The sequence below is a fragment of the Cygnus olor genome, chromosome 21 (assembly GCF_009769625.2).
Source record: "Cygnus olor isolate bCygOlo1 chromosome 21, bCygOlo1.pri.v2, whole genome shotgun sequence".
NCBI classification, from domain to species: Eukaryota; Metazoa; Chordata; class Aves; order Anseriformes; family Anatidae; genus Cygnus; species Cygnus olor.
The window spans coordinates 2,782,843-2,810,760 of record NC_049189.1 but is presented as its reverse complement, the minus strand read 5'-3'; the positions used below and the strand labels follow the sequence as shown (position 1 = coordinate 2,810,760).

At 48.9% G+C, this 27,918-nt stretch overlaps 1 protein-coding gene and 1 long non-coding RNA gene across 8 annotated transcripts; one reads left to right on the top strand and one right to left on the bottom strand.

Moving 5' to 3' along the window:
- Positions 1 to 5: 5 nt before the first annotated feature.
- MXRA8 (matrix remodeling associated 8) lies at positions 6 to 27,785 on the bottom strand. 7 transcript variants are annotated; one of them, XM_040533350.1, is made up of 12 exons: positions 27,655 to 27,785; positions 27,039 to 27,165; positions 23,096 to 23,226; positions 11,358 to 11,381; positions 10,636 to 10,944; positions 9,988 to 10,089; positions 8,264 to 8,722; positions 3,790 to 3,948; positions 2,748 to 2,778; positions 2,022 to 2,098; positions 1,274 to 1,351; positions 6 to 387 (listed from the first exon to the last, which is right to left on the bottom strand). In XM_040533350.1, the coding sequence occupies exons 2-12, from the start codon at positions 27,107 to 27,109 to the stop codon at positions 362 to 364; spliced, it is 1,467 nt and encodes a 488-aa protein (XP_040389284.1). In that variant the 5' UTR covers positions 27,110 to 27,165; positions 27,655 to 27,785; the 3' UTR covers positions 6 to 361. The 7 variants fall into 7 exon arrangements, with proteins under 7 accessions (XP_040389284.1, XP_040389282.1, XP_040389289.1 ...); XM_040533348.1 differs by lacking the exon at positions 27,655 to 27,785 and adding an exon at positions 27,310 to 27,389; XM_040533355.1 differs by lacking the exons at positions 23,096 to 23,226; positions 27,039 to 27,165; positions 27,655 to 27,785 and adding exons at positions 16,770 to 16,847; positions 17,217 to 17,356; positions 17,981 to 18,922.
- On the top strand, positions 18,190 to 20,887 carry LOC121058173. The gene is made up of 2 exons (XR_005814102.1): positions 18,190 to 18,265; positions 18,898 to 20,887. It is a non-coding gene; the product is annotated as an uncharacterized LOC121058173 (long non-coding RNA).
- Positions 27,786 to 27,918: the final 133 nt, after the last annotated feature.

The window sequence follows — 27,918 nt, the reverse complement described above, 5'->3', positions numbered from 1 at the left end:
AAGAATAGTGATGCAGGTTGGTTTATTTTAAGCAGTAACGTCAAAGCAAAAGGTCTGCTGATTCAGCTCATAAAAATCATTGATGCATAAAAACAACAATAATATCAGAAAGAAAAAGGGAAGGGAGGACTGGGAGAACAAAAGAAGAAAAGTAAACCAAAACCCATCATAAGTGCACACAAGACAGATGGTCTAACTCTTTTGGGAAGCATTTGCAAATACCCTTGTGCTTACTGGGGAGAAACTCTACATGAAAAATGTATGGTAGCTGGAGGGACATGATATCAAGAAAAGGCATCTCTTTTCCATTTATCTATCTTTGATTGAAGCTTCTGGTCCAGCCAGCAGCTTGGGAATGTCTTCATTTACAGTATTCCTTCCTGAAATCTGAAAGCAAATTGAAATGGAGGTCAGTACCTTGATGGCAATCTCAAACCATCCAAAGAAACACACTGTGAATGCACTTAGCTCTACAGTGATGAGTGACCATTTGCAGTCAGCTATGCTCTCATTATCCTCTTCATAAACCCCACAGTGAGATTTATGGTATATAAATTCTTGCACAGATTGTTTCTGAAGAATGTAGGCAAAATATTGTCAGAACTGTATCAAGAGCTGCAGGTCTAAGGCAACTCATGGGCTTTCTAGATCACTTCCTTCTTGCTCTCATTTCAGTCACATTTATTATGTTCTGAATTGATATGAAAGGAGTCACAGAACCTAACAACCTTCTTACAAGCGCTGTTTGTTTTAAGTGCAACCCTGAAAACTGAGGGATAATACGCAGAATTAAGACTGGATAAACAAAATGAGATTCAGCTCCTGCAGAGAGAGAGCTGTTTGCTTTTGTTGGATGAAGAAAAAGGCTGCCCATTGCCCATAAACGAATTCAGCTCAGAACACTCTTCTGCACAGTGTTTTCTTCACAAACACAATGCCAGTACTTTTTTGAGATACATCTTTCTCTGGGGTTGTAATATAGAATGTGCTATTCCAACCCTGCTAGACATTCTTTTTCCAATAAAGAAAAAAAATCTATTTGTGCCATGCCAAAAGCTTTTAAAAACCTAATCACTACTTGGATCTTGTGGCTCCATGATGAAAGGATAGGAAGGGAACTGGCTTCTCATTCCTGCTCTCATTTGTCATGATGTTTACCATTCCTCGTTTGACTGTGGCTTGGTCAGCTTACTGCTATACTGTGTTCCTCCCTCCTTCAACCCATCAGAAGCCTCCTACAGCCACCAATTAGGGTGAAGCAGGTCATTATTACCTTTGTCTAAGTCGATGTTCTTTGCTGGGAAGGTTCTGGCTTGCTCAGCCTTCTCCTTCAGGATGTTGTTTTTGTAATCTGTATAAGGGAGGAGTGTAATTCAGACAGCTATCAGAACATTAAAAGAAAACAAAGTTTTATAGGCAAGGGAGACGGCATCAGCCCTTCCCTGAAGTACTTGACGCCCAGCATCTCCAGATCTCTAGGAGTACCTCATGGAGTTACTCAGCAGGAGAAGGAAACGTGCTACAACTTAGTTGTTTTTGATTTTTTTTCCTGGCACTAATCAGTTACACACACTTCAGTTTCCTGCTCCTCATAGGTACCACTGATTCTTCTGCTATGTAACAACAAGCTCTGGATTATCTGGGTCAAGGTCATGTGAAGGTGACTGATGCAGTTATTTAAAGAATTTGCTCAGAGGAAAGCTCCCTTGAGACACACACACAAGAATTTTATACCTGTGCTGTCCTGGTTTGCAGCCCACTCCCTGCAAATCCTCTGTTCTTTACTTCAGCTTTTATATCTACCTCGTTTACACACAGCAATTCTGTATCTTGGGGCCTGAAGTTTGTCAGCTTGTTCTTTTAAAGGTTGTACCTTTTCTAGGGGTGAGATTCTCATAAATCTGCCCTTTAAAATCAGGAGGTTAAGTCGCTATAAAATGGGCACCTAAATATCTTTAGGAAATCCTCAGTTACAACAAGTTTTGACCTGGTCTAGAGAAGTGCTGCTAGCTGATGCATACCCAGCCTGATGTCTTCACTTCTGTACTGAGTCAGATCTGTCGTGTCGACTGTAAATTCTTTAAGATTTACATCCTTCCTGAAAAAGGAATGAGAGTGAAAAAAGGTTATTGCCACATCCTTTAATAACTGTCTCCTTTTACAGTTTTTCACAATTGCTTTCTAGTGCTACTTCAAGGAATTTAATCGACATTGTTTATTTGCTGTACAGCTGGAGGACAGCTGAAAAAACTATAGATTTCATTCTTTACTAAAAACAGGTGATTTTCACAGTAATCTCTGCAGAACCCTTTTCAGCTTCTGCAAGGTTCTCTTGAAGAAAATATGACAGCTTTCAGCAGGCCATCCTGCTCACTAGTGAACCTGATTCTCCTCTCTTTTGCTTTTACTGTCTTTGTTACTGACACCGAAAGATCTTTGGCTAGTTGGTTGTTTTTTTCCCCGTGAGTTTGTCTGGAGCCTAGAATGATGGTGAGCCAATTTGAACTGGAACTTCCCATTTCTTCCACTTTAGTATGTATAATAAAACATAAAGGGACCCAGATACACTATCTTGGCCCACGTCCAACTACTAAACTGTATCAAACAGTCTAAGCTTTACACGGCCGCGTTCTTACTAACCAGATCCTCAGCTGTTTTAGGATCTTAATGACAGCAGAGGCTTGGGACCACTAAGTTCATTAGTATGTATTCTAGCCATAGATAGTAGATCCTGTAATTATACTTACTCTCCATATTTCTTCACATTGTATTCATAGCCTAAACAGGAAGAAGAAATAAAATGAACAACCAACTCCCAGATACCACTGATAACAATAACACACAGCAGTTATTCACAGTGCTCTTTGTTGTGATGCTTACAGGAAGTGTTTTCACAAGCCCCCTAACACACAAGAATTCATGCATGTCCCCCTGCCACAGGGAGCTCCCCTTTGCTTTACTCACCAGCTTTCTGATGGTCTTTCCAAATCTAAGGATGACCAGCCATGAGAAACTACAGCCATCCCCATTTTTCATTTCTTACCTCCCATTGATTACACAAATATTTAGCCTATCTGTCGTCTCCTGTGTGCTGGTGCTGCACCTGTCCAGCCCCAGCCCATTGCTCAGGCCTGCCTCCATCACACGCTGCAGACACCGGTTTCCCTCTGCCTTCCACTTGCCAGGTATCTAAACAGACTCCTGTCTCACTCCAGCCAGCAAGGAATGATAATTTTGGGCTCCTCTTTTTTATAGAAAAAGCAGGGCCAGGAGTCTGTCCCCTCTCTGACTGCAAATCAACTCCACTCTAGTCAGCGGGGACAGCTGCTGTTGGTGCTACCCCCTGACGTGTAAATAAGGACAGATGTGGTACTGCAAAAGAGGCCATAAGAAGACAAACATTCCCTGGTATTTGCTTTTTTTGTGGCATCCAAAACTATTTCTGTGGTCCAAAAGACCTCAGAGTACGTTTATCTAATTACACACAGTCACCCAGCACAGGGGGTTCAGCAAGGACTTGAAAAAATCTTAGTCCCACGGCATGCACGTAAGCTCTAAAAAACTCCCACCTTTAATAAAACTCAGCGAACCAAGGGCTGGACATTTTTACCCCACTCTAATGAATCTCTCTCAGCACCAGCACCTGCAGAAACTCTCCTCTGTGCTGGATTTCCAGAAGAGGATCGGTGGCTTCAGCGTTGTGCTGCACAGTAACTGTTTGCAGAATCAGCTCCCCTGCCACGGGACGCCCCCGTAAGCACCACAGGGACGATCTTCTCCAGCACCTACCTCTCTGCCGGCGCTTGCGGGTGATGAGGACAACGATGATGAGGAGGACGATGAAGAGCAGCAGCGTCGCCAGGACGTAGCCCAGCTGCTGGAAGAAGTGGATGCGGCTCTCGGGGATGATGACGTTTATCACGTTGTGGCCCCTGACAACATTGGGATCTGGGGGCGGAGGAAAAGGAGAACAGGATGATAATTGCAATTGGCATTCACAGCACAGCACGACTGCAGGTGGGCGCAAATGTGGACCCAAAAAGCATGTGCAGTGAGAAGCTTCTGAACTTAATGAGGTAACGAGCAAACGGCTGCTGGATTTCCAACACACCGCACCTTTGTCAGACGGAAGGTGTCTGTGCTCATCGCAAAACCGTTACACTTCCTGGAGTACCAAGCATTAACTGTGGCCACTGCACACCCCCGTGCTGCTGCCCGGCTCTCAGCACGCTGCTCGCCTTCACTGCAGAGGAGAAGTCAGAAAGAAGCCCCAGGAGGCAGCCCGGAGCCTCCCGCGGGGTAACGCAGCCCCACGCTGGGTCCCCTGCAACACGCGCACCGCGCTGCCTCGGCTCCAGACAGCTCAAGTATGAAGCAGCCACTCCCTGCCAAGGGTTATAATTTACAGAGTGGGAGGAATTTTCAATGCCAAAGAATGAGTTTCCTTTTCAAATAAAAAAAAATAAAAATCAATAAAATAAATAAAATAAAAACCTGCAAAGAAAAGCCAAGATTCCATTCCAGTGGTGGGTGCAGCAGCGTTTCAGTTCCTCGGCGCAGGGAAGGGTAACTCAAAACTTTTACGTGGAACATTTTTGTAGATCTCAAATAAATAGGTCAAGGCTTTGCACACAGAAAGGGAAAGCGACTTCTCTGCTTGCAAGGATCCCAGGCCTCCAAGTCACCCCACGTCAACGCAGACAACCCGGGCTCCGTCTCCTCCTTTCTGCCTATATCAGTGTTTAATTACAAACACTGGTCGAACGCTGCTCACTGTTACTCCGTGATAACCTGGGGCTGTTTCTGGGCTAAAGACAGCCTGACACCAGCAGGCTGAGAGCAGATTCCTTTCCCTGCTTGCTTTGCTAACGAGGTTTGATGCTTGCGGCAGCAGCAGGGCCAAAACCAGGAGGGCCAGAGCTCCGGTGGCACCTTTCCCTGCCCGCTCTGCACCTCCAGGACACTGTCAGAGCAAAGCTCCTGCTTCCTTCAACCCCTTGCTTCCTCTTAAGCCCGTCTCACGCAGAGACTGGGACACCAATAAGCGCTGATCTTATCATGGGCACTGAGAAGTCACAGGGGTGAGAGTCAGACGGGCAGTCTGGTTCCTTATCAAACAGGGACGGTGTCCAGCTCTTTCTCTGTATTCCACCAGGGCCAGATTCCCCCAGCAGCGTCCTGGTATTCCTCCTTAAGCGCAGTGACATCTCCAGCACCAGTTAAGGTCAGAGCTGATCAGCAGGAACAGGAATGTCGCAGCTGAGCTAAGCCAGCGAGTTCATCATTATTTCAACAGCTGGTTTTCCTTTTGAGGCCGTTTGGGAATGTTAGAGACTGCTCATTTCCATCGGCACAGCACTGTAAATAGGCTGAGCCCAGAAATTCAATATTCCGCACAAAAAACTCAGCACCAAGAGCGCTGATTTTGTCCAACCTCACCCTCCATGACAGCAGGGAGGCAAACAGCTTATTAAGCTAACCAGCAAACCTCTTCATCAAACGCTTGAGCAACCCAAGGCCACGGGGCATCAGAAAATGCCTAAATATAAATTAGGATTCAGATAATAGGTCCAGAGCAGTTAAGGCTTAGGAAGCTCATCACGGTGTCTGGGTCAGCTCCGGCTTTAGGAAAAGCAGGCAGCAGGTAAATGAGCGCTTGCTCCCCAGACACTGCAGGTAGGTCAATTAAAGTAACCCTGGATGAAATTTTGGGAGCTGCTGGCACAGCGACTGGTTCCAGTTGGTCGAGTAGCTTGTTTGCAGCGTTTAAAAACAACCCACCCACTGTGAAATCAAATAAAATGACCGTGGATGGAAGCACGGTCTCACACCAGCAATGGTTGTTTGCTAATACTAACAGCACTCCTGGAAAATGGGGAGGTTTTAGCAGCTGCTCCGTTCTGGTTGTGCAGCCCTCCGCTGCAGTTTTTGCTGGCCCTGCTGGATGGTTTGTATTTCCTGACTCCACTGCTGAAAACGAGCATGTGTTTTTCACCACAGCTAAGAAATACCATACCAAAAAGAACCGCAAAGCTGCAATCAGTATAGGGACGGTTCTGCTTTCACAAATCCCTGCATCACGAAGGGCGTCTTCAGCAGCTGCCCTAAGGAGACGGCAGCCCCTGGAGCAGCCATGGAGCCCGAAGGCAGCAGACCTGAAGGCTTTTTCCTGGCTTTTTGCTTTCCCCCAGTACTGCAGGGCAGGAGCTGATCTGAAACTTCAGTCAACATCAGAGAGGTGGCTACAACGGCAAGCTGTGGAAACAGAGTTTCAGAAACTTTGGGCCTCCTTAGCCCCAAAATAGTTGGAACGGAGGGGCCTTTACATTACTTTACCAAAATGCCAAGGGGCCGATCCTTCTGCTGGGGAAAAAAAATGGAGAGAGCTCCACCAAGAGCTCACAGCTGCTGGGTATGTGGCCCGTTTTGTTTTCAGGGCTACCAAAGACTGGCAATAGGCCAGCAATAAGCAAGAGACGCAAGAGATGCTGTTCTTCACTCACTTGTTCCAAAGCAAACGCGGAGTAAAAAATGCACTAAATTAGTACACACACAACACATTTGTTCTGCTGGGACTGAGAACAGAATTGAACTCATGTTTATAGTTCAAAACAGGATGAAATTTCCTGTCTGGAAATGGCTCTGAGCCTTGGAGCTACGCCAGAAGCTATAGCTGCTTGCTGAAAAAAAAAAAAAAAAAAAAAAAAAAAAAAACCTCCCTGTTTTGCTTTTGTTATCTCCTGGTGTTTCAGTTTGCCTTTAAGTCACAGCCCGGAGAAGTCCTGCACAGCTTTTTGTGGAGAAGGGCAACACCTCAGCCTTTCCCGCTACTCACAAACAGGGCATGTACCAGCAGGCTGCTCACCAGCAGTGGGGCTGAGCACGGCTCCCTGAATGTCTCGGCTCTTCCCCGTTCCCACCGACTCAGCACATTCTTGTGTGTGGTGCTCTCCGACCAGCTGAGCGTCCGCTGCCCCTAGGGGACAAAGCTCTTCCAAGGCTGTTCTTCTTGGGGGTGGAAATGGCTTTTCTCGGGAAGGCCAGTTCCTTCAGCAGCGGGGCATTACTGCCAAACTAAGACAGCCCCGGCAGGCTGAATTACTTGCAGGTTCTGCCTAACGCCCGAGCAAGTAGGTAAAAACTCAGCAACAACGAGGACAGCATCTAGCAGAGAGGGGAACAGACTCCTGGGTGGGCAACTCCGGAAACAAGATGTAGTTTCCATCTGCACAATGTGATCTAAATAGGACTCGAGGGCAGCAAAAGAGCCAGGGGCAGGGAGACTGATATTTGTGCGTCCTGACCTCTGCGCCAGCTCAGCCCCAACGGCCACCTCTCTTCGGTACCGCCTGGTTTTCTGGACACCAGCCTCGGTCCCAGTGGGAAGGTTTAGGTTTCTGTGACACGAAAAAAACTAATTGCTGGAGAAGAACAGACCTGTTTAAAAATGTATGAAGCATGTCGAAATTTTGTATCGAGCAGCCAATAAATATTAAACCACAATGAGTACGTTAAAATGTTAATAAGGAACTATACCCAAAAGATTAAAAAAATTATTAAACTTGGGATTTCACTCTTCTGCCTGAACTAAGCGTGACAGCTGGGGGTTTGGACGGGCTGTCAAATGATAACTCACTGCAGTGGAAAATGTGAAAATTGAGTTAAGAAAAAAAAAAAAAGCTGAAGGGTGGAGGAAAATTCCTGGTGGTTGATTCCGTGCAGCCTGGCACCTGGCGCAGCCTAAACCCCTGCGCGATGGGGAGAGAAGCGCGAACAGCGGCATGTTGTCGCAGCAGAGGCAGCGCAGACCTGACCCCTACTCCACACCCTCTCCTGGTTCAGAAAAGCAATCAGAAAAGGGAGCCTGCTAGAAAAACAGCCTGCTTGCCTCAGGGCACGCGAGCCTCGCAGAGTCGTCAGCCCCGCTCGGCAGGCAGGGTAATGAGCCCCGATGGGTGGGACCTTCCTCGTTGGGCGCAGCTCCGTGTTAAACAGCTCCAGAGATCCCCATGTATCTCTAAGCTTGTAGCTCCAGGTGCACCGGAGCTGTACCCTAGCAGTGAGGGAGGCAAGAGCTCACCTACTCCTCCAACCTTAGGGGCAGGAACACCAGAACGCTTCATGCAGGAAACCTCAGGGTTGCTCTGAGTTGCACCTTTGCTGCCGTGGTGTCTGTGGTACCTCTGCAGGGCACAGTTTGCCCTGACCACACTCCCTCCCTCCCTCCCTCCCGCAGTCAGCGCCGCTGCCAGAAGGCACTTACCGAGGGCTGGGGCAGTGTTGTGGGTTGTGAGGTTCACCACCTTCTTCTCCCTCACCGGCTCTGTCACGAAGACTTGGTAGATCCTCCTCTCGTGCAGGCCGCAGTAGTGGTGGTGCAGGTGGCAGGAGTAAGTGCCCTCGTCCGCACTTTCCAGCTCTGAAATGCGGAGGGAGAAGTCCCCCAGGGCGAAGGCCGTGTCAGTGATGTTCATCTTCTGACGAATGAAGAGCGGGCCGTAGGAGCGGCGCTCGCCGGAGGCGTACAGATCGATGAGGCGGTCGGCGCGGTCGTGGGGAACCCCCGGGGGCTGCCTGTCCCAGTGGACCACCTGCTGCTCCTCTTCGCTGTGCCGCTCCGTCCAGATGTGGTTCCTGTTCACGCAGGGAAGCATCACCGTGCTGCCTTCCAGGGCAACGATCACGGCCTTCTCCCCATCCCAGTACTCCTTTGCCGCTTTGGCTGTGGAGAGGACAAGTTGTAGAGCCTTGGTACGTGCACCTTTACACGCTCACTCTATGCCTAAGGACACCCAGACGTGCCTGAGATCGCTCCCAGACCCTGCAGTCCTATAACACATCCCCTACAAAGACCCCGAAGCGCCACCGGGGCGGTGTGCCTTGTTCACGCTCCCCACAGCAGTCAATAAACAAATGTACCTGCACCTTCCACACCCTAGGTGAGTACATCATGCAGGACCTCCTTCCTTTCCTCGTAACAGGGCTCACCTCCCGCTTCACACAGCAGGAAGCACGTTCCCTCAGCAGGCTTCATCTTCGATGTGCCGTGCCTTGCTCCTCCAAGCAGGAAATGCTTTCCTAGCCACAAGTGCCCTAATTACTGGGGAAGTTCAAGGAGCACTGTTTTGCATTTGATTCTTTTGTTATTCCTTTTCAAGAACAAAAACACGGATGAGCAGATTGGGGCTCACAGGGCAGGCTGGGCGTTCTTACTGCATCGAAGCTGTGAGAACAGCAGAAGAAATACACTTCTCTCCTATCCCATCAGCCTCTTAGAAAACTCAGCCCTCCAACAGCTTCCCAGCACAGCCAGTCCCAGAGGCTTCGCTTGTGCATTACATAAAGGTGGATTTAAATGACACAGTAGTGATGCTTCTGCAGTGCAGGTGGCACAGACTGCAGTTGCCAACAGCCCTGAGAAGCTTGCTTTTAGAGCTGGAGTCAAGGCGTGGTGCACGAGGAGGTTTTTTAACTCCAAGCTTCTCAGGACTAAGCTCCCCAGACCCGTGTGACAAGGCAGATGTTTGTGGCTAACGTGACTAATGAGGGATTGTTACTAAGGATGTTTTACTGCCGGAGCATTAACGGGACAGTTAGCTAGCTGGGCTGCCTAATGCAAACAGTTAACAGCCTCTCTGCAGGGCTTGGCAGAGGCCAAGAAAGAAGGGAGGTTCATAAAAACACACGTTGGCTAAAATAACGAAACTTGAGGAGTCTAACAGAAAACAGCCCAGCGAGCACCACCGCCTCCTGGTGCGCTGCAGGACTCTTGTGGCACCTGTGCCCTGAACCTGCAATGAGAAGGAATCACAAAACCCTTCACCCACGCTGCTCCTCTCTGACACGAGCAGCACAGCATCCAACACCTTCTGTGGATCAGCACACAAATCCCACCGGGAATTCAGCAGCGTCCTGGCAGCCACCGGACTCCAGCTGCCAAAGCCTGCCCCTAGCTGAGAGGGGCACCAAGCTGTCCGTCACACCTACCTTTCTTGGTGATATCCAGTTGGATTTTCACAGTTTCGTACAAGTGGCAGTAGTGGTGGTGGAGATTACACGAGTATATGCCTCCGTCACTCTCTGCAACATCTAGGGCAACGGAGAAGAGACGGGAAGATGAATATTTCATGCTGAGATAACAATTTTGTCATTTATGCCATTTCCCAAATGCTTGTGTGGATGCACACAGGGGCCGTTACATAGCTTAGAACAAAGTCCTATCACCAGAGAGGGTTAAACAGAAGAACCATCTTACCTAACATAATAATTTGTTCTGTTTATTTGCTCTTGCGTGGAACATTTGTATTACCAGATGGAAAGAGGAAGCCAATTTAAGTTTAGCTAAGAGCAGGCATAGGAAGAATGACAATCTTGGGTTTATGGAGCTGAAATAGTCAAAGGTCCACAAGCCCATAGGACATTTAGACAGTGAGTTATTGATTCCCTTTTAAAATGGGATTGGTTCAAAGGGGAATAAAACACTATTGCCAGTGATTCACGTAACCTCATTAGGCTCATTTTTGCTTTCAGAAAAGTGCTTTGTAAAATAGCCATTTTCACTGGAAAGCACAAAGTCAGTTTAGATGAATCCTCCACTGTGCAGAAAGCACGAGGAGAAAAGATGCTGTTTAGTACCTTTGATCACCAGAGAGAAGTTGCCGTCTGTAAAAGCGTTCTGCGGCATGAAGATCCTCCCTTGGTTGTAGGAGCTGTACACCCGCTGATCCCCCGCCGAGTACATGTCACAGAGCCTCTCCATCTTGTTGTCCCCGTAGTAGGTGCTGTACACGTCCCAGTGCACCACGCGCTGGCGGTCGTTCAGGCGATCCTGGGTCCACACCATGCGGTAGCTCTTGCAGGGCAGGACAGCCTGCGACCCCAGCGTGGCGCTGATGTTCAGCACGGACACTACAACGCTGTTGGGGTTGGAGGCATCGGCTGGGACTGAGAGCCAGGAGCAAAGAAAGAAAAACAGTTTCTGGATTAATAGCATGTGAAGAAGGGGCTAGAGTAAGATTCGGTCCTGCCCTAGAATCTCTGCTCACCTTCCACGCAAAATAAAGTAATTTTCAAGACAACACAGAGCTCTCTCACGAAGAAATACAATAGAAAGACACTTAAAACTGATGGTTTCATTCAGCAAAAACAATGTCTGTTATCAGGATCCTGAATTTGATGTGTCCTACCTACCTTTCAGCCCTAACCCCCGCTTATATCAATGTTTAGAGACACTCGTTCACGGTTGCTGCCTATGGAGGTTAGCCATGAAATGCCCATCTGGGGGTGCCTGATTCCGTGACACCTCATTTCTTCTCACAATGACAAAAAAACAGGCAGATTACAGAGATGTCACTCACCTGAATATAAATAAACAACAGAACCTGTCAAAGCAGAAAAAAAAGAACGTTACTGACAATGAAAGACACAAACACACTCCTAGCAGCAGCTGTCTCCTCTGCTGTTATCCCACCCATCCCTCCCTTCTCTGTTAATACTTATTTAATATGAGTGTTATAGTTAAGCCCAGAGCTCAGATCTTGCTTGGCCCATGCTGCAGCAAACACAGCAACTGCCTGATCCAACAAACTCACGCTTAAGAGCAACAAGGGAAATGCTCAGCCTGCAACTGAATTTTGTACAGTCCCTGTCTTTATTTCATACCGTCTATAGCTACAGAGTTTTTTCCACCCTGCTATTCAAACACTACACCAAAGGTATGTCAGTGCATCACCCACTGAAACTGCCCGAAAGGCATCTTCTGCTATTTAACACGCTCTGTGTAGGACAAAAAATAAGTACCCAAGGAGGCAGGACTGGGCAGGGGGGTGGGAGGCACCGACACCAGAGGATCTGATGCTCATCCTGCATGGGAAGCAGCAGAAACAGCAGGACAAGAAGAGTTTCCCTTGCAGGCTGCATTCCTGAGCTGCACGTTCCCACAGGCTGTCTACGCCTTCTCGTTCCTTTCACTTACCCTGGACTGGACCTTATTTTAGGCTAAGCAAGAAAATAAAACATTCACTAGCTTTTGTTGAAGCATTTCCTGTGTGCTCGTTCCAAGGCAGTCCCAGCAGTGTTTTCCACCCTGTCCCACTCACAAACCCCTGCCAGTGGGTACAGATCGGTATGGGCAGCAACAGCCTCCAGCTTGGAGCTGTGATTAGCTCTGGGAACACGTTTGCTGGGCTCGCATCACTGCTCAGCAAGAAAGTAGAAAGAAGGTGCCTCCAGTGGTCTTCCTGCCCCTCAAATGTCCCTGGTGTTGACCAGCACGCACACACACTTGCCTGGGAGCAAGAGTTCCCTAAGATGAGGACAAGTGTTCTCTCCTTCCCCAAAGGCAGAGGGCACTGGTAACTCTGCGGGGTGCTGAGACTACCTGTCCTCTGCTGGGCAGCCTCGGGCTGGCTCCCCGGAGCCTCTCCTGCTCCCATTCCTGCTCTGCACAGCCGGCCACGTAACGCTCTGGAAGCGACCACGATTCTCTCCAACTCACGTGACGCAGATCTGTGCGGGAAGAGCTTTGCAAGACATTAACTGACGTCTTTGTTTCTGCATTTCTCCGGCCCAGCCCCTCCTGCTTGGTGTGTAGGAGGGGTCTGGAGGTCTCCTGGCATCACGCTTTGGGAGCACGCATCAGGCTCTCAGCACAACGACAACATTATCTCCCGAACCAGCCAAGCCCAAGTGGGCTCCAGCAGGACAGTTGGATGTTTTGTGCTGCTAATGTCAGAGGCACAATGCCCTCCTGACAAAGGCTGCATTTTTTTTTTTCAGCCCTGGGATTTATTCATTTGAAAAGAGAAAAAATTAACTCCAGACCGGGGCTATTTTAACCACACCCTCAACGCCCGGGCTGGGAATAAACTCTGCTTCTTTCCCTTTTCCTATCACAAAACACTGGGCAGTGACACCAGAGAACAGAAACGAGCAGCACTGCCTGCTGAACTGCCAGTTCAGCGACACCTCCTGCACTTACAACCTCAGCATCACGAAGAAAAAAAAATCCGGCCTTCTCCCAGAGCCAGTCAGTTTTATAGTGAACAAAGTCGCTCTCAGGAGGCTCAGGAGCAGCCAGCCCTCAGCACCCATCGGTGGCAGGGGGACCCAGCCGTGCTTACGTGCCCGAGCTGGTGGCATCTGCAGCGTGACAAGGGAACAACGTGGTGTCACAAGGTGTCACAAGGTGTCACAAGGTGACCTGTGTGTAAGGAAGTGGTGGCTGGGAGCTGGCTGCCTGTGCTTCCACGGTCTCGCTTTAGTGCTCGTTAACGCGATTTGGTGCTGCAGAAGCAGGCTCCTCTGGCTGAGCAGCAGGAATGCGTTCGCTTTGCTCCCTTCCTCTTGCAAGCTAATGGGAAAAACACGGAGCCCAAACGTAGCGCCGTAAATCTCACATCCGACAGGGACATCCACCTAAGCCTTCCAGCGTGCTCTGCTCTGCAGCCAGGCCCGGCCCCAGGCCAAGGCCAGCGCCTTGGGCCCTGCCGCACCTCCCAGCCCCTCTCCGTGCCACCCCCGGGAACTCCAGGGTCCCTCCAGGTCTGCCCCTCGGTGACCAGGGGCATTGCTTCCTTTTAGGAAAAGGGAAAAGCATCCGCTAACGCCCTGCCTGCCTTCTGCCAGGCTGTTTTGACTTGCTGGGTCACACAAACACGGCCCAGGGTTACTGTCACGTTGTGCACTAGAACCAAACACCTTAACAGATGGCAAGGCAGGACTCACTGTACTTTCATTTTAAAATATTTCAAATTCCACGTGGAGGATGATCACTCTGCCCTCTCTCCAAGTGATAAACCCACCGGAGATGAAGAAACTCATCCCCTGCCATGTTCTGTGCGGACTCAGCATGCCTCTCAGCAGGATCCCAGAGGTATTCTGCTGGTCCCACAACATAGGAAGAGGAAAGCAGCCTGCAGGTTTCTAATCCCTTGTAAAAGGCAGGGCCAGCTCTTACTTCTTGAATCCCAGCCATCTTTATAGCAAAGAATTAGGCTGCAGAGAGCGCAGGCAAGCTAGAAGTAGAAGCCTCAGGCGCTGAGAGACGTGCTGCATGTCGGAGCTCTCCAGGCACTGTCCTTGGAGCAGCTCAAAGAGAAAAGTGTCCTTGCCTGAGCAGGACCCCTGCTCTTCTGCTCCCAGAGGCTGCTGGCAGAGGTAGGAGCACGTGCTGAGGAAACCACCACATTCCTGTCCCATGCTGGAGAACACCAGAACAGAAACTCTGCAAACCCAGAGCGGCAGCCTGAGTGCCAAGCGGCACAAACGCCCCACGGGGCACGGAAACAGGCAGGGCTTCTGCTGGGCGCAGGAAGAGCTGGGCCACCAAAGCCAGCAGAGCCGGGATAAGCTGCCAGGATCGGTGTCTTACAAGACAATGAGCATCCCTGAAGCCCAGATCGTAGTGGTGGGCAGGAAAGAAAATAAACTAAAAATTCCCCGGAGAAATGAATGTCACATCCCACCAGGAATGGGGGTTGAAACAAGTCTCCGAGGTTGATGCTCTGCTTGCCTAAGCTCAGCTCATTACCTCTTTGCACACCTTCCTACCACCTCCTGGTCTCTGTTTCTTATTTCTTTTGAATAAAGAGAATTCTGCATTAAGGATGCCTTCACACTAGGGGTGCGGAGGGACGGTCTAGGCCTAGACAAAGGACATGTTCTTCGGGAAATCTGTGTGGCAGATTCCTTCTTTTTCCCACAAATCCCATTGCTTATGCAGAGGATTTAAAGGTCTCTGTAGAGCTATTTCACAATTATCACAAAAACAGAAGCTTGTGCTACCGAGCCATTTCCAAATACTTTTGGAGAACGGCAGTGGCTCCATCCTGCCCCTGTGGGGAGCTGACACGGTGTCTGCAAGGCCCTGACGGCTTATGGCACAGTAACCCCAAGGAGACAGCAACACGTGAGCCCAGCACTATTCTAGCAGCCAATATTTTAACCCGGTAGCCCGCACCACCTGGGTGCACCCCAAATAAGCAGAGGAGGGAGATGGTGAGCAATACAGCCCCGTGCCTCGACGCCTTCTGCTCACCTGCCCCAGCTGCCCGAGGACTGCAGGACCAGGCTTCTCACTTAAACAAGGCCTCCCCTACAAAGCCAACCGATGGCCGTTGGACTTTGGACTTTTACCTAAGTCTCTGTGCTTGTTTATTTTTAAAGGCTTGCTGGGACAGCTTTCTCAACGGCAGAGGACAGTGCTTGCAAGAAGGATGTTGGGACTGGAGAGCCGTTAGCCGCCCCCCAGCCCCAACAGTTCCAACATCAGCTGCAGGTAGGAACGTGCCCTGAGCTGGCACAAAGCAAGAATGTGCTGCCTCAGCACGAAGGGAAGAGTCTCCTGCCTGTACAAGAAACCGATCGCATCCTGGCCACTCGCAGATTTGCCCGAACTTCCTCGCAGAGGGCTCAGATGTTAGCTCAGCTCTGTGAGCCCTTCGCTGGTTTGTGTACTTCACGCTGGCTCTGGGCCCACGGAGCAGTTCACAGAGCCATTCCAAACACTGGGCTGCTCCTCCCTGCAAGACGTTAACGCTTGAGGGTGTGGTTCTTCTCCAAGAGGGAGCATCTCAGCAAAAAAAGGCACAGATTTCTTCCCTTCTCCCCTCCCCATCTTCTCCCATTACGCTAAGCTGATCTGGGTGGGTACAGCAGGACTCAGCACGGTGGCTGCCTGGCGTACGGACAGTTCTCTCTCCAAAATACACCCAGAAACGTCTGTGTGAGACCAGACCATCCTTAGGTGGGACACTGCCGCCTCCCCACAGCCCTCCAGTGCTGTGCAGCAGCCCAACCTGCTATTCCTGCCCCAGGCCCTCCCAAAGCTCTGCCAAACCACGCCGGGGAGCAGCTGGACTGGTTGGTGCTTCTGAAATACAAAGCGTGGCCTCCCTCCTTCCTTATCCCACCGCCCCACTAGTTTTCTGAGACACGTTAACCCTTCTTTCCCTATGACTGGCCCCATGTGATGTCCATTTCTTGCCTTTAGGCACTGCAAAGCCAGAGAGGATTTGGTGATGTGGGAGCTAGATTAATTAGGGACCGAAGCGAGAACTCTTCATCTTCCTCGGTCTCCTCCGAGCGAGGCCTTCCCATGCCGTTCTTGGAGCTGCAGTTGGTCCCTGCTCACAGACAGGTGCCTTCCTTAGGGACCAGCGTGCTGCAAGGGTGGATTTGCTGGGCTGTTACAATTAAGGACACTGGTTCCTCTTGCAGCCTTTACAGCACGTTGTAGCAGAGGAGAAGGCAGAAGCCATTCTGTTACTGTAAGCTCATCACACTTGTCCTTGTCTCTTCCCTGCACCTTAACCTTAAAGTGAATTCGTATCTGTCTTTATGCTGACAGGGCAAAAAATAACATTCATTTTGTCTTCCATCCTGAACACACATACACACGTACCAGCTGTTTCTGCCCCTTCAGAAGTATACAACAACCTGTAACTAGCCAAGCTTTACAGCATTCTCATTTCAGCTTACTGCCTTTGAATCTGCTGATGAAGGGAACTGACATGAAAAAGTAAATTGCACAAACACGCTGGATGAAGTAGCACTGAAACAACCCCAAGCATTTCTCCAGTCTCTCTCCTTTCCTCTCAAAAAGGAAAAAAGTAGGAGAAATCCATAATTCCCTCCCCTCACAGAGCAGTACCCAGCTAACTCAGGAATCTGAACAAAATCTCCCAAAGATAACAGTCCAAAACCTCCAGCCCCGTCCTCTGCAGCTGAAATAAACCCAAGCGACACCGTGTTATCAGCTAGGAGCTTACTTTGCTGAAGCACAAGCTGCCACAGGAGGAGTTTTGCTAGTTGCTCCATTTCTTCAGCTTCTCCGTGTTTCCGTCTCTCTTGAAAAACAAGTTAAAGACTTTTTTTTTTTTTTTTAACAACTGGAAAACACTATGACCTCATCAATTTACATCCAGAAAGCTGTGGACAGCGGCTCACATTCTGCAGAGTTACTCCACCTCCAACTCCTGACTCCCCACCTCCCCTCTCTGCTCTCCCCCCAGCTTGCACTCCACCTCCTTCCCTCCCCTAACTCTGCCTGCAGTCACTACAAACACCCACTCTCCTCTTTTCCCCTCCCTCTGGGACCTTCTGATCTGCCCCGACTTTGATGTGAAAGTTTTATCGGGTACAGTTGGTCCCACACAGCTCTCGAAACAATCCTTCTCCCTCCCCTGGGGATGGAACTAATTTTCCTTGTACTTTACTTGATCCAGCTGTTCCTCTCTTTGTTTGACGCTCGTCCAGCTGTCTGCTTGAGACTGGATTTATTCTGTTGCCTTCAGTGGTTTTTTGATCTTTGTTTCCTCATATGGTTTTACTTTAAGTTCAAGTCTCAGAAGACAACCTAGAAAACAATGTTTACCCTGTCCTGTGATTTGTAAGCAAGGGCTTAAGAGCAACTGCCTTAGCGATAGGCTAATAATGACAAAGACCTGAATGAGTACAGGGAGCTTAGGGCAGTGCAGGCAGAGCAGCCTAGAACACAACCAAAGCCCCTGCTGCGATATGGGGAACAGGTTTCCCTGTCACAGAAAGCTCGGTCAAATTTAGGATTTCTGTATCGAAGCCTTCAGACCAGAACTGAACAAGCTGTGCCTGATCAGCACCACAACAAGCAGCCAACACGTTGCAGTAACCTTAACGCTGCTCATCCCCGGTGCACACCCGTAAGATAAAACCAGCCCTGACAGCACTGCCAGGGCAGCAACAGCATCAAGTGATGACTGAATTTTCACCAGTCTTCTTCTCAAGGGAAAGACTGGTACGTTAACCTGCTCCTAAAGCCTGGCCTGTGTTTCTATAAGCCGCTTCAGCGTCCCACAAAGAGCAAGAGCAGTAAGGTGGTCAGTTGCTGAACACCACCAGTGCCAAACAGCAAAGAGTAAATTCTAAAACTGCAGTAAATTCTAAAACTGGACACAGTGCTCACAAAAGAAAGGCTACATACACCCCTTCGCTGTATACTCACACAGACCAGTTAAGGTTCAGATCGCTTCGGTTTGCACCAGTCATCGGCTGTCCAGCGTAGCGGATCGCTGCTTCAGATGCTGTGGGATGCTCACGGGGACAGGCTCCACACTGCTGGGCTAACCAGGCTTTTAGTGAAATCCTCCCCTCCTGCCACCATTAAAAGATTGAAGCTTTACCAGCCTAACTGAAGGGGGCAGCAACCTTCGCAGGTAGCTTGAAGAGCTGCACGAGGCTGCTGGAGGAACCACTTGGAACAGGTTCACTTTATCCTCCTCCTCTGTAAGTGTTCAGCCATTTATTTCTCTTCCACATCAACCCAAGTCTGAGCTTTTAAAGAAATAACCCAACCCCAGTGCAGAAATGTGGTGTGCCCTCAAGCAGGATAAGCTGGTAAAGACACCGAGTTGGGGTTTTCAACACCCTGGCCCACGAAGTGCCGGGGGAGGTGGGTCGAAGAGGCTCGGATGCTGCTTTACACCAGGAACATGTCCACCTCCCCTGGGCAGGACTAACAACCCAATCCGTGCAGGTGGCTAAACTGGCCTGCGGGAGCCTTTTAATGCAAGACCTGAAGGAAAATTGCATGACTAGAAACTCAGGAAATGGCGTAGCTGCTGTCAGTATATGTCAGAGAACAAAACACGGTGAAGCTCTCTGTTTGCTCTTGCTCTGTTGTTAAATCGCTGTTGGTTGTGGTTAGCAGTGTGTAGCAGATTAAACCATACAATCAAGTTAGTCATCAAGTGGAAAATTTGGGGGAAAGGGCATTTAACTTCTCATTCTTAAATGTCCGTCTATAGAGCGGAGCCAGATATATGAGAACTTAAAAGCGAGGGCCCTCCCATGGCACTCCATGGATACAAACTTAATTGCCCCACTTGAATTTTTCCCTTCTGGCATTTTTCTGTGTACCAGGAGATAGATTTACTCCACCCAGAGGGGGCTGCGCTTCAGCAAAGAGGAGGACATTACAATTACAACCAAAACCCCAACCAACATCTAAATACCCTGCAGCAAGACAAACCCTGGAAACAGCCAGATGAAAATAGCCCAGAACTTCATCGAGGGCAGGATCCTCTCTGCAGCAGCAGACAGAACCAGACGCTTCCAAGGAATTCCAAGAAATTTGAGCTATTATTATTAAATAATTTGACCACGAACAAAGCTTGCTGTTAACCCCGGACGTCTTCACGCTGTCCAAACCAGACCCAGATAACTGCCAGCGAAACGTTCGAAAACCATCTTCAGAAGGAACCCCGTGAAATTTCACTGCAAAGTTCAGCTCTGTGATTTATGTAGTTATATTAAGTGGGAAGTTGTGGGTAATTAGACACCTACAACCACTCAGCGCAAGTTCCCACACTTCAGCTGAGCTGTGTCAATAGCCTCTATGCTCACACGGCCGGCCTAATTGCAGCCCTAACGTAAAACACGGGTTGGTCTTTGCAAGCCTCGGATATTTGCATTAGTCCGATTCCACAACCAGCTGCATGCAGCAAAGGCTCCTGCTGCTCCATGTCCCCCGAATCAAAACTTGCTGGCAGGCCCTCAGGGATCACAGCAAAGACTACGCTGATCTTCAGCAGCTCAGAGAGAAGTTTAGGGGATGAAGGAGCCTCCCCTGCTGCCTCTGTCCGGCCAGGGAGCTAGGCAAGAGAGACTCAAATCTGACAGCCTTTCGTCCAGCTGCGTCATCAGAGAAGCCTGGAAAACGTCTGGCTGGGAGACAAGAAGCTGTCCCCGTGGTGCAGACGGCAGCCCCAGCACCCTCTCCTCGCCCTGGTTCCTCCCAGGCGCAGGCAGAGCCCTTCGGGGTGCAGCTCCAGGTTGCTTCCCCACCCCTCTGCCCCCAGCTCTGGCACTGCAGAGGTTACTGGCTGCTTCTTGCCTGCTCTCTGGGCTAGCTGCAGATTGCTGTGGTTGCTGCTGTCACGGACTGGCTATTTCCTGACTGAAGAAAGCCAAGTTCAGGCTGAGCCCACTGAAGCCTCCTGAAGAAAACAGCCCTGTGGAAGAGAAGAGGAACAGCTTCTCTGGGGTTCACACCGAGGGGAAGAAAGGGACCCAGAAGGGCATTTCACAGATCCTGGCCCTTTCCTCGCTGTCGCTCTGTGCAGTGTCTACTCAGCCCCAGAGCCTTGCTACGCCACAGGGAGCTGGGCCAGGCAGCTGCACCACGCTTTGCCCAGGCAGGTGCTGGATGCCCAACTCCATTCTCCACGGAGGCCAGGCTATGGAACCCTGGTCAGCCTTTCCCCTTCCACAGCGGTGCTTTGGGTATTGATTCTCAAAACAAGAAGCATCCCCCAGCTGCCCACTGCGGCATAGCCAGCCGTCTACCCCAACCACAAAGCCTGTCCAAAGAAAGCAGCTTCGTCCGTGCAAGGAAAGGTCCCTCCCAGCACCGACACAAGGGGCTTTGCTTCCAGCTCTGCACCTGCCGGCCTCATCGCGGGTCAGGCGAGCAGGGAGAAAGGCTCTTCTGTTTCCACACTCACCCCTATTTCACCCAGAAACGCTGGTGACTCAGAGAGATTAATTGGCCTGTGGCAAGCAGTAGTGAGCAAGCCACGTCTGGCAGGCAGTTTGCTCTCCCAGATCTCTTCCATTTCACCGTTTTTGTTTTCCATGGCTGCAGGCTGCACCGAAAGACCTCCTGGACTGAAGACCATCAGCGTAGAAGGCTGAGCAGAGAGCAGACTGGAAAGAAGGCCTGATGCAAAGAGGTCCCCTCTGCCTTTTTATCACCATTTTGAGAACCAGTAAACTTGGAAGCAGGAGGGGAAGCAGCCACTTCCACCCCATTTTTACAGCTATAAATCCATGTAACGTATTAGAAAGGAATGCCAGCATTAACGCTCTGTCGACACAAGGACACAAATTATAGTACAAAGCCTGATGTGCACGATCTGTCATGTTCCACATTTACATTACTAAGATCTTCTCTAAGTATGAAACCCACTGTACCATGCCATGACCAAAGAAAAAAGAGAACAGCTCTGCCCAGGAACAGAAACGAGGATAAATACACCTCCATATTCGCTCCCCCTTTCTAAGAAAGGCCTGGTGTAGGCCAGGGGAGCCGTCAGAGCTGCCTGCTGCTGGAAAAGAGCAACACAACAGAGGCACATGAATTACCAGAGGGGATGCACTTCCTGGGAGGCTTCGTTTGGTTAGGAAGCTTTTCTCATTAAAATAAATCTTTCAGCTGCAATGAATCCCATAAGCAAGGCTGGAATAATCCAACTTGCAGCAAGAGCTGTGAACTAAAAGGACAAAACTGAAAGCCGACCACAATGACAGGGCTGTCGAGCGAAGCCTGTCATTATTGCAGTGATGTAACCAGCAGCAACTCACAGACCCAGCAGCACAAGGTTTGCTCTCTGTTCCCCAGCTGTAAATGCTATAGCCCCTGATCTGCCTTCTCTGAAGAGCCTGTTCGGGATGACAAGTCGAGGGGCTGGCCAGATGTTTTTCTGCTTTGTTTCATTGCGCTGGGGACCGCTGTTATCCCCAGCCTGTGCTGCAGTCACCAAACCAACAGCTGAGGCAAATGCACAAGTAAGAACGGCAGATCTCCGACATCCCTTTTACTAAGTACACATAAAACAATATCACGACAACAGCTAACGATTTCACTTAATAACACCCCTTGAACAACCCATTCCCAGCAAGGAGAAAGACGAAGCCCACAAAACCACCACACAGTTGTAGTCTCTGCTGTGCTACGCCCAAGCACTGCCGAAGCAGAATCAGAGCTGTGCAGGAACAGTGCTGGTGGGGACTGCCATTTGCAGGCAATTCCTCTTCTCCTGCCTGTCTCGGCTCTCCAGCTGAGAAGCTCTCCTTCCTTCCCCACGTGCCAAACGTGCTGGAGCATGAATTCATCGATGTGATGTGTGCATACGCATCAGCGATAAAAACTGGCCAGGTATGTAAGATATTTAGTTAGAGGGAATCTTAAGAGGGGGTCGATCTTCTGCTTAAGGCACTGAGCTTCGCACTTTGCCAGGCAGAGACCTGCCCAGAGGAGGAGTGAAACCACAGCATCCAGGCAGGCTGCTCTTACTGAGAAGATGAATGTCTGCGTGAATCCGTGTGGTTTTGTGCTCTTCCAGCGCTACTGTCCTGGTAACAGGTCCGAGAGCTCTGTCTGCACCTTTGGCTGTGAGGCGGCCCCACAGCCCAGTGGTTCCTGTCGTCTAGCATCTTTCGATGGCACTATATTTAAACACTCCCTTTTGCTGGAAAGCTGTCAGCTTCAGATTCCTGGGATTCATCTCAAAACCATTAATAGGAACCAGTTACAAAAACAGAGAAATTGCCCAGGAAACCAACAGATTTTTTTTTTTTTTTTCCAGACTGAAAACTGAAGATTATTTTTCCAAGATAAAAATGTGTTTTGGCAATTCTTCCACAACATGAAATCCAAAAAGCTGGGTTCAATATGGGGAGAAAAGCCAAACGGATTCATGTGCCCCAAAAACCATCAGAGGCAGATACCCAAGCAGGTATAAACCAGCAAGCTTCTATTAACTACCATGGACCTACGTCAGTTTACACCAAGTGTCTTCCTCATAAAACCTTGCTAAGTGTTCCACAAACACTTCAAGACCTATCCGATCATTAATCCTACCACTAGTGAGCTTTAGGTAAGAGCAAAACTTATTTACCCTTCTCATTAGAAGAGGACGCAGTCAGAATCTCCCTGCCTTCGCCTTTTCTGTTGATCTTGCACAGCTCTGCTTCACCAGATGGTTTTTCTGGTGCAGAAGACATTTGTGTATTGATAAAATGTATCGTGCCACTCATAGCCTGTGAAAATCACTGTCAAAAAACTGTCAAAATACGTCTTTTTTACAGTAAAAACAGTTCTTTTGAATCAGCATCAAATCTCACGTTGTTCCAAATAAGCACCTGAATCAGATGCAGTTAGGCTAAGATTTAAATTAATTAAATCCCAATAGATTAACGTTTTCATTGAGTTGTATTTTTTAAATGGTATTTGAGCACAACTCCCTCAAACTCAGCAGGCAAAGACTCAAGGGAGCACCTGAGTACTAGCCTCCACCTCCTCTGTTACTGCCTTTTCAACTCATTTGAGTTCACAAACCTTCATCAGGGTTTAATCTGCAGTCCCCTGCGCTGCAGCAGTGCCTCCAACCGAAGCTGCAGAAGTTCCATTCGATGACAGTCACGATGGGCTGCGATGTTACACCCGGGCCAGCCACAGGAACAGAATTCCTGCAGACATCAGGTATCAACGTTATTATATCTCATGATGGTCAAAACCAACAAGCGAGCAGGCAAATCAGGAATGGAAGCAAAGAAGAGAAATGAGATGCAAAGAAGAACTTCACTGACATCACAAAGCAGGTGTAAATTGCTGCTTTCTTGGCATCTTAAATTTAGTGTCATTGGCATACACCACAGTGTGTAAAAAGGGAAATCTGGCAAATCAGCTCTCTATAAAAATAATTTAGTTTTAGTTGAGTAAAAAAAGAGCAATTTTAAGTAGCTTGCCATGATTGCCTTAACTAAAATGTCAACCTGGAAGGACGTTGTATATGTTTTTCCACCCCCTCATTCCATCTTTGCAAGGTCTTTGTGTCGGTGGCAACACATTTCATTTGCACCGCAGGGCAGGCTGGGTGCACAGCACGGGCAGCTCCTCGTAGGAAAAGTTTGCAGTCTAAACAGACAGGAGCAGCAGCGAGACGTACAACACAGAAGGAAATGACTCACCCAGGCTCACGCAGCACATCAGTGGCAGGATTAGGAATACAGCCCAGAGCAGCTGCACGTCAGCCCATTAGTACCCAAGTCCCTAAACTGTGCTGCCTCTGTCCTCCCAGGGAGCCTCGAAAACCCTGGCACCGTTTGGGACTCGCTGCACAGAAGGCTGACAAGGACGCAGACTGAAGGGCAGTCAGACAAAATTTCTTGACTCTCTTTCAGCTCTGGAAAGCTTCGGTGATGCACAGAACTCTGAGACACAATGCACTAGGAAAGCGCCATGATTTTTACCTTTAGAACGGCCTGTGGCATCCCTCTTGCCTCTCAGATTTTTCCAGCGCTCTAATTCCCTAGAGAGAGCAGCAGTCATTACTACCTGCTGGGCCTTTTCATGACACCATAGTGGGATTTATTTTATCTTTTTAATATGAGGAACCTACGTATCTTCCAACCTATTCTCAGACCCTGCAGTGCCTTCAACACACAGAATTAAAAAAAAAAAATACAAAAAAAAGAGTAGGTATTAGCTCAAAATCACATGAACCATGAAGTTCCTGAGGGGATGGAAAAATAGGCAAATCTGACTTGGAGTTACCATCCATCATAACTTCAGGAGCTGGCTCTGTGCATGTCTATGCATCTGTTCATCTTCCCCTAAGGTTCACAGCAGCAGCCAGCCACCACGTGCTGCTGGGAAGCAGAGGGATTTTTTTCAGGGCCCCTGACGAACCACCACTCGCATCCGAGAGCCCCCAAAACTTCTGGATCCCCCACCAGGAATCAACTTCTTAATACCGAGTGCCTGAGACGGACGGTATCCAACCTATGACACGGGACTGACTCACTGCCATGGGAGCTGCGGTTCTGTAGAGTCTTCACTTTTTTAAACCTGCCCTGAAACCACAGAGCCCCCCTCCAGGGGACAGACGCTCAGCGCCGGTCCAATTTGGCCGAAGGCAGGCAGCACTGGGAGTCAGGAGGAAATGGCAGAGGGATCAGGTCACCGCTGCGAGCCTTCACTCAGCTCGTGTGTTTGTCTGCAGACAAGTGAGAGAAGGCAGCAGCTGAGAAAAGCACCATGGCACCTAGCTGATACTCATGGATGTGCATTATCGAGCTAGATAAAGCTCCTGAAGTTTCTAAATTTCAGGAAAAAGAGGCACCGGGCAGAGCTGGGTCCCATTTTCCAGTTCAGTAGCACTCCTGTGTAAAGACGAGGCCTCCACTTTGCAGTGCTCTCAGGCTCTGCTGGTGACAGACACCACCACGAAGCCCTGTGCTTCTGCTCTCCTTTACCAAGGAGGTACAAGCAGCAGACCCAGGGCTGAAACTAAAAGCTCTCTGAAGCAAGGAGGAAGATTCACATACGCTTCCAGGCTCTGACTCGGTCATTGTTACTGCCTACCTCCCTGTTTCTGCTCGGCCTCCTGACGAGGAACCTGCCAGGCTTCCCAGCCAGAACAAAATGAAAAGCAGAGATCGCTCAGAAACAGCACTGACAGTGCTAGAGGAGAGGACTGAGCACGGAGCCTGTTCCAGAGCAGTTCTCCAGCCATCTCCTGCACACGCAACAGCAGTGCAGGTTTCTACAACACGAGAAAAGCTTTGGACACAAGCCCACAGCACTGCTTGGTTCCATGAAGAACCAAAAAGTTCTGAAAGTGCTCAGGGAAGAGCCCTTTAGCTGAGAGATGCCGCTTTGCGTCCCCTTTCTGACCACCAGCGTTGTGCCTCCAACCACATCTTTCAGTCCCTCTACATGGGAACAGCATTTTGGGACCGTGAGCTTCTGAAAGAGAACTCCGTTCCCCACACTAATTGCAGCCCAGCTGCTGTGCCCGCCTAGAATAATTAAGCAGTGCAATTCCAGGCACAGCAGCCTATTTTGAGATCAGAAATGACTGGGAAAGAGTGGAAAAATTAATAGGTTGGCTCCGAAAAGGGTGCTGGAAGGTTGCTTCCCAGAGAGTTGTATTATTTACCTCGGCTCTGCAGGCCATTTCGTCTTAAATAAAAATACTTAGGCTGAAAGGAGGTTGCTCTCCATAAGGCAGTATAATCCTGCTGCCAAATTTAGGCACACAAACATGGAGTTTGGCCAACTTTTAGGGTACTCCATGTGAATTGTGTACTTGCTCTCGATTGATCCAAGAGGAGCCCAGCAACCATACCTTTCCCTAAAGACAGCAGGGTGCTGCTTCACAAACCGGGTGTTCTGGGAATATTCCTGCATGCAGACCTACCTGCTTGAACCAATACTGCTCCTCCTATCCAGAGATCTGAGTATTGCACTACATGACTCAAATTAACTTTCTACCACCCTTTTGTGGAAGAAAAAGAGCTTTACTCCCCCTTTTACAAAGCAAGGAAAATGAGAAATGAAATTTGAGTATCTTGCCAAATGTCACAGAGTAAACATGTTCAAGCTCAGAAGCTCCTGCCTCCTTTCTTATTAAATCTTAAATAATGCAATAATCCCAGTTACTAGTGGTATAACATGGAACCTTTCAATGTTCTCTAGTCTCTGAGGATTAATTACTCTAATAAATATCATCACTGTCCTTCCTTCCATGAGACCAGCCAACAGCTCTAGGGTGCTTTTTTACCTCCTCATTAAATGTGAGCACCAACAGAGAGTAGCAAGCTATCGACAAAGAAACTAACAGCAGCATTCTGAAGTTAGTGCATCCTCTGGAAAGCATGATTTATGACAAATGGTTCAAAAGCACCTAACTCTGCCTGGTTTTTCTTGCAAAAACTGCCTGCTCTCCAAGTAGCCCTTGAGGAGTCATGGAAGAATACCCCTGCATGATGGTTCTGTCGAAATTAACTCCCACAGACAGGCCCAAGGGGAATGGTTTAGGTGAGGAAAACATAAATCCTACAATTTAGAGAAATTTGGCTCTTTAACGGTCACAGATAACGAGGTGATCCTGACAGAACCACAGCAGAGAAGGCTGCTCCTCTGATACTTCTTGGCTCCATGAAACAACGTTTTACCTGAATAAGGGAGTAAAGAGGTGAGTGGCTCAGTTCAGCCGTCCCTACTCTGAAAGCTACAAACATATTTTTATTTGCTCTCCTTTCTACTCCCCAGCCCCACTTCATAATTAGAAATCACCCAGAAAAGGTGTTGCACCCAAGGCAGAGATAATGAGATTGTTTTTTTCTGGCTACTTCCTTTTCACAGTCCCAGGGTTCTGCATAAATCACTCGCAAGGGAAAGGCTTTCCTGTCTTTCCGAGGGCTACAACACTCTTCCTTTCCCCAAGGAATGGATGATGTTATCAGAAAGTAAGCCACATTTAGCTCTGTCCTACCTTCCGATGGGCCTACAGCACAATCTCTTACAGACGGCAGGATGCTGATAACACACGTCATTCTCCCACATCACACAGACAGCAGGATCAGGCACCGAGAGTTTCTCCAGAGGATGCTCACTCAGACCTAAAAAAAAAAAAAACAACAGAAAAGATCGAGTGCAGCAGCGTCTTCTGGGCAGTAACTGAAACAATATGAACGGGCAGGGAAGCCAAACCAAGGCCTACTAAGCCTGGGTGAGCAAGCAGAGATCCTGACTTCAGGATGTACCTGGTGATTCTGCTGCTGAACGGCCTCCAGCTGGCTGCCCCATCAAGGGCTGACCGGCTGCCTCGAGCAGCAAAAACCCTTTGTCAGGAGAGGGAACGGCTCTTACTCAAAAGCACCCAGGGAGCAGAGCTGGTGAGTAACGTAGCGCTGTTGACACACAGTCACGCTGCTGACTCCAACTGTTGTAGCCTCTTTTGCTATTTTTTATTTTGGCACATTCTTCTCTAACTGCTTATTCTTCATATTTAACCTATTCCTCACTGGCTGGTGATAAGCATCCTGCCATCAACTGTTAATTCCCTCCAAATAAACCTGAAAAAACATATAATAGTTTGGAATTTGTACCTGATGTGCTGTTTCCTTGCTCAGGACTCAAAATCTTTGTCTAACACCAATCACTCCGCAATCAGCTATGGGACTCAAAAGGGGTGGCAGCAGCTAAGAGGCTCCCAGAGCGTCAAATCCTCTCCAGACCTAGACACACCAAAGGCAATGACACTCCTTCAGCTCAACAGCACTGATCTGCTCCAAGTCTTGCTTATCGATCAAGTGAAAAAACAATCATTAATTATTTTTGACCAATATTTAATGGTATGTTTTTATTTTATC